The sequence below is a fragment of the Mycetomoellerius zeteki genome, unplaced genomic scaffold, assembly GCF_001594055.1.
Source record: "Mycetomoellerius zeteki isolate Tzet28-1 unplaced genomic scaffold, Tzet1.0 scaffold48, whole genome shotgun sequence".
Classification (NCBI taxonomy): Eukaryota; Metazoa; Arthropoda; class Insecta; order Hymenoptera; family Formicidae; genus Mycetomoellerius; species Mycetomoellerius zeteki.
Window position 1 is genome coordinate 1221060 of NW_017257479.1, and position 4495 is coordinate 1225554.

At 30.2% G+C, this 4495-nt stretch overlaps 2 protein-coding genes across 3 annotated transcripts; one reads left to right on the forward strand and one right to left on the reverse strand.

Moving 5' to 3' along the window:
- Positions 1–337: 337 nt before the first annotated feature.
- LOC108727268 (uncharacterized protein C15orf41 homolog) lies at positions 338–2176 on the forward strand. The gene is made up of 6 exons (XM_018455322.1): positions 338–553; positions 741–845; positions 952–1082; positions 1170–1249; positions 1414–1463; positions 1732–2176. The coding sequence occupies exons 1-6, from the start codon at positions 456–458 to the stop codon at positions 2117–2119; spliced, it is 852 nt and encodes a 283-aa protein (XP_018310824.1). The 5' UTR covers positions 338–455; the 3' UTR covers positions 2120–2176.
- Positions 2177–2491: 315 nt separating this feature from the next.
- On the reverse strand, positions 2492–4432 carry LOC108727263 (protein FAM50 homolog). 2 transcript variants are annotated; one of them, XM_018455313.1, is made up of 5 exons: positions 4287–4432; positions 3334–4106; positions 2991–3151; positions 2843–2948; positions 2492–2735 (listed from the first exon to the last, which is right to left on the reverse strand). In XM_018455313.1, the coding sequence occupies exons 2-5, from the start codon at positions 4022–4024 to the stop codon at positions 2578–2580; spliced, it is 1116 nt and encodes a 371-aa protein (XP_018310815.1). In that variant the 5' UTR covers positions 4025–4106; positions 4287–4432; the 3' UTR covers positions 2492–2577. The 2 variants fall into 2 exon arrangements, with proteins under 2 accessions (XP_018310815.1, XP_018310816.1); XM_018455314.1 differs by having other exon boundaries at positions 2565–2735; positions 2843–2941; positions 2983–3151.
- Positions 4433–4495: the final 63 nt, after the last annotated feature.

Here is a 4495-nt window from a genome sequence, read left to right on the forward strand (position 1 = left end):
ATTCTTTTAGATCATCCAATCATAATTTTAGATCTAGAAGAATACGTCAATAGCAGCGAACGCTCACTCAACTGTTGAGTCCGCTGAATGCAGCCAATGTCACAAACGCATATAGGTTATAACATCCATGCCATTTTGGCTCCAAAGATACGTCACTTCCGTTTTTCTCATCGCAGTACTTTGTTAATCTAGTGACTTTAGTGTGTCTCTGCTTTACCGCTACTCCGCTGCGCGAAATGTTTTCATGTCACGTGACAAGGCGCATGATAGGCTGCGTTCCGTTTCACACATGATGCGCATAATGTATCATTTATCCTTGTTTAACATTTGGTGAATAACAAGAATAAATGATGCATCATGCGCATCACGCGAGAAACGGAACGCAGCCATAGTGATAACAGACAGCAGGAGCATTTTAATGAGGTTATGATAATCGATGTAAACAATCTTAAACAATGAAGACCGAAATGTATAATGAAATAATGATGACAATTCGTAATTTTCGAGGCCTGTCGAAAGATTGTGCTAAAATGTTAAAGGAGAAATTTAATGAGTAAGAATTCCTCTTTTATTAAGACAATTCTAAAAGTTAAGTAGTAAATTAAATGATTTGTTGATTAATTAATATTCTTTAGAAATTCTTTAAAAACTTGTTAATCCAACATAATTACTTATTCTCCTTATTTTTAATCGATTTGGAATTATTTAAAATACTTATGAGATTTTGCATTCTTATATAGCATCCACCCAAACACGCTGTACAGCATCTTATCCTTAGAAATACAACAGAAAATGAAAAATAATCACGTCAGACTGTTTGGAAACAACAAAAATTATTATGACAGGTACAATGGCCTTAAAATCATTATAAGCGATTATTACATATATCAGGAAAAAATTTACTTCTTTAAATCCAATTATTTTTAATTCGTTGTCTTTAAATCCTATTAGTTATTTGGAAGCAGTGCAGAATGGAGAGCCAGTAGGCATTCTGCTAAGGATAGCAAAAGAAATCGACGCTGCACCAGCTCTATTAGCACGTAACATTTTAGAAAAATACTGCATGCGCGACAATGCAAATGGTAATAATTAATAATTAATAGAATGACAAGTAAGATAATTAATTTTAAGGCCTTTCAGATCTAAAGACATGTAAAATTTTATTTCAGTTTCAAAAAATCTAATTTCCAAGCTATTTAAGGATACTACACTGATCGATGATAAAGATCTTGCATACGAAATTTATTTGGTAATTAGTCTAAGATATATAATGTTTCATGAGAAAAAATTACATATCTTGGTTATTAATTTAATATATTTAATTATGATATAAATTAATCTACATATCGATTATTAATCTATATATCTTGAAAAATGAAAATTTTGGTAAAACTCACTATTTTCTTTTTACAGTGTACATTATATGATGATCTGTACGGACCTATAGCTGATGCAATGGGAATGTAAGTGTCCTTCATTACATCTGTTAACAGACTTTACATCTATATTATATTTTTTAATATTATAGATATTTATCGAGTAAAATCCTTTGTTCTTATAAGGAAAGAAACAATATTCGACAAAGTGTTTCTTAGAAATTTATACTTTTTAATTTTTTTTAAATGTTCTGATACTTATCTAAGATATGTTTCTCAACTTTTTTGACATAAAATTATGAAAAAATAAAACAAATTACAAAACTTACACAACAGAGAAATATATTTTTTTTAGATGCATAGGACAAGAATATGAAATCAAGCTTCAAGATTGTTTAATACAAAGAAATATTGCATTTCGTAACGAAGAGCACTTACGATTACGAGGCTACGACAAGACTCCAGATTTTAAATTGGAAGTACCAATCGCGGTGAATGGTTACGTGATAAATTGGATTGAATCTAAGGCACGATTTGGTAATATGGATGTTCATCAAAAGTATATGAAGGAACAATTCTTGAGTTATTGGAACAGATTTGGATTCGGGCTTGTCATTTATTGGTTTGGATTCCTTGACTGTCTCACTAAATCAACTGAAAAAAAGTTTATTATAATGGACCATTTTCCCGAAAATATTACATACATGGACCCGGCTTGTATCAAACCTACAAATAGTACGTGATTATAATCGACATAATCGAATATATTTATTTTTGTACAATTATCTTAAGATGATGATTCGGCTAAAAATTGTAAATAGATTTATGTTAAACAATCTAATCTTGGATCAATATTTTAATACTATTTCTAATTATTTTATCGAAAACTATAATTTTGTATATTTTCATGTTAATTATAATTATATTCAAGTCATTAAATTATTTATGCTTTCTTTTTATATTTTTCCTCAAAGTTTCACAAATTGTTCTTTTAATATCTTAATTAAGTTGAGTTATATAATCGAATAAATTAAATGCTACTGTATCATTAAACAAATTAAAATCACAGTTTAATATACATGACTACAAAATATATACACATTTTACAATCTGTCTCATAATGAATCCATTACACGATAAAGTAAAGCCATTTGACAGCATTGTATTGTAATATACAATATTCTCTTTGAATTCGAATTCTTTAAACAACGTTGAACAATTCATTGAATTTAAATCTATCAGATTTTATCTTTCTTCCTGTTTTTATCCGATACTGTATACTTGTCGTAACTTTTCGTTGGATCAAAGGGTTCCCATCTACTCGCTGGAAAAATGTGTTTATTCCTCTCGTACCATGATCTAAAAATATAAAAAAGATAATAAATCATAAGAAATAAAAACTATGTGAAAGAAATTATACAATACAATTACGCGCGCGCGCGAATTGTTTCTTTATTAATAAATACCTAAGTAAAACTTTTCCAGCATGCGATTCCTCAGTTTCGACAGAAGCATCATGCATAACTCGAATATCATCGTGAACGTCAAATGTGAACAAAATAAGATGCCAACATTATGATATTGCTTGATAAGTTTAATTTATTATCTGAATATTCTTACCTTAGTCACGATAAAATCATAGAATGTATAATGATGTGGTAATATAAGATCCTCCTTGACATACATTAACTGATCTGCCATTACTGTTTTAAGTTCACTAAATTCACGTCTCAGGACTTCCAGACATCTCTGAAGAAGCTGATAGATAGAATTACCTGTGTGTGAAAAAAAGAAAAGGAAATATTTTAATAAACTCATGAAGTAGAATTACATATCATATATATATATTTCAAAAGTAACAAAAGTCAAAAGTAAAAGTTCGCGAAAATTTTGTGTGTAGATGAAATATGAATATTTTTATAACTTTATAATTCTCTCTAATTACTAAAATATTTACCTTTCTTCATTATAACACTCCTACGATGGCCAGATCCATCCCAATAACTGAATGTGATTTCAATCTCTTCTTCCTTCAATGCATTCTGCTTTCTAGCCCATTCTTGTCTCAATTCCTCTCTAAGTTTATTTTCCTCCTCCTCCCTTTCCCTGTCTGGCAAAAAACTTGTATCTACATCTGGATTTTTTTTTATCTTCTTGTTACATTGAGTATCATCTGATTTTGCGGATTTTTCTGTATTATTTTTGTCAGAAATTTCAGTTTCAGCTTCAGCTTCAGCTTCAGCTTCAGCTTCATCTTCGTCTTCGTCTTCATCTTCATCTAAATTAAAGGACAATGCTTGAATCTGCCTTTTCTGTTTGTTCTTTTCTGCCTGTTTTGCCGCTAACGCTCTTTCCTTTTCCTGTTCTTTTTCTCGTTCTTTCTGAGCAAGCTTCCTTTCTCGTTCCTTCACTATATTTTCCTGCTTTGCTTTCATCTCATTTAAGGTGACCAAGCCAATTGTGGAAGTCTTTAACTGTTGTTCAACAGCATTGTAATGAGTCGCAAACTTATTCTCTATGTTATGAATCTTCAAGTCATCTTCGATTTTCTTCTTTCGCAGTTCTATTTCTTGTTGTGCAATTTCTCGCTTCTTCATCAGCTGCATGGCTCTGCCAGCTTCGCTGGCAGCTCCTTTGTAGTGTGCCATATTTTACAAGAATAATCAAATACTACTTACAAGTATAGGAGTTTTCTGCCTCCACCAAATTTATTACAAGATTCACCAAATCCTAGATAAAAATATATTATATTAATAATGCAATAACTTTTTAAAAATTCATTTTTAAAAAACTTTAACTGAAGATTTTTATAATTTCAAAATTTGTGATACTCTTAGAAAATTTTTATGTTTCGATAATCATAATGAAATAATAATTCATATACTAATATCACTTTCTATTATGTGTTACCTGTAGTGCAAGTCTTCAAATATTTAAAATGTATTGAACACGATAAAAAATGAAAGATCGTGAGAAATGTTAGAATTCACAGACGTTTACACAGCTCACATTCTCATCGTTCTTACAAGCACAAACATTTGCAAACATCTGCAACCATTCTGATCATATTGAAGTGAAGAGAAAGATTCTAGACATATGCTGGATTCACACTGCATCCG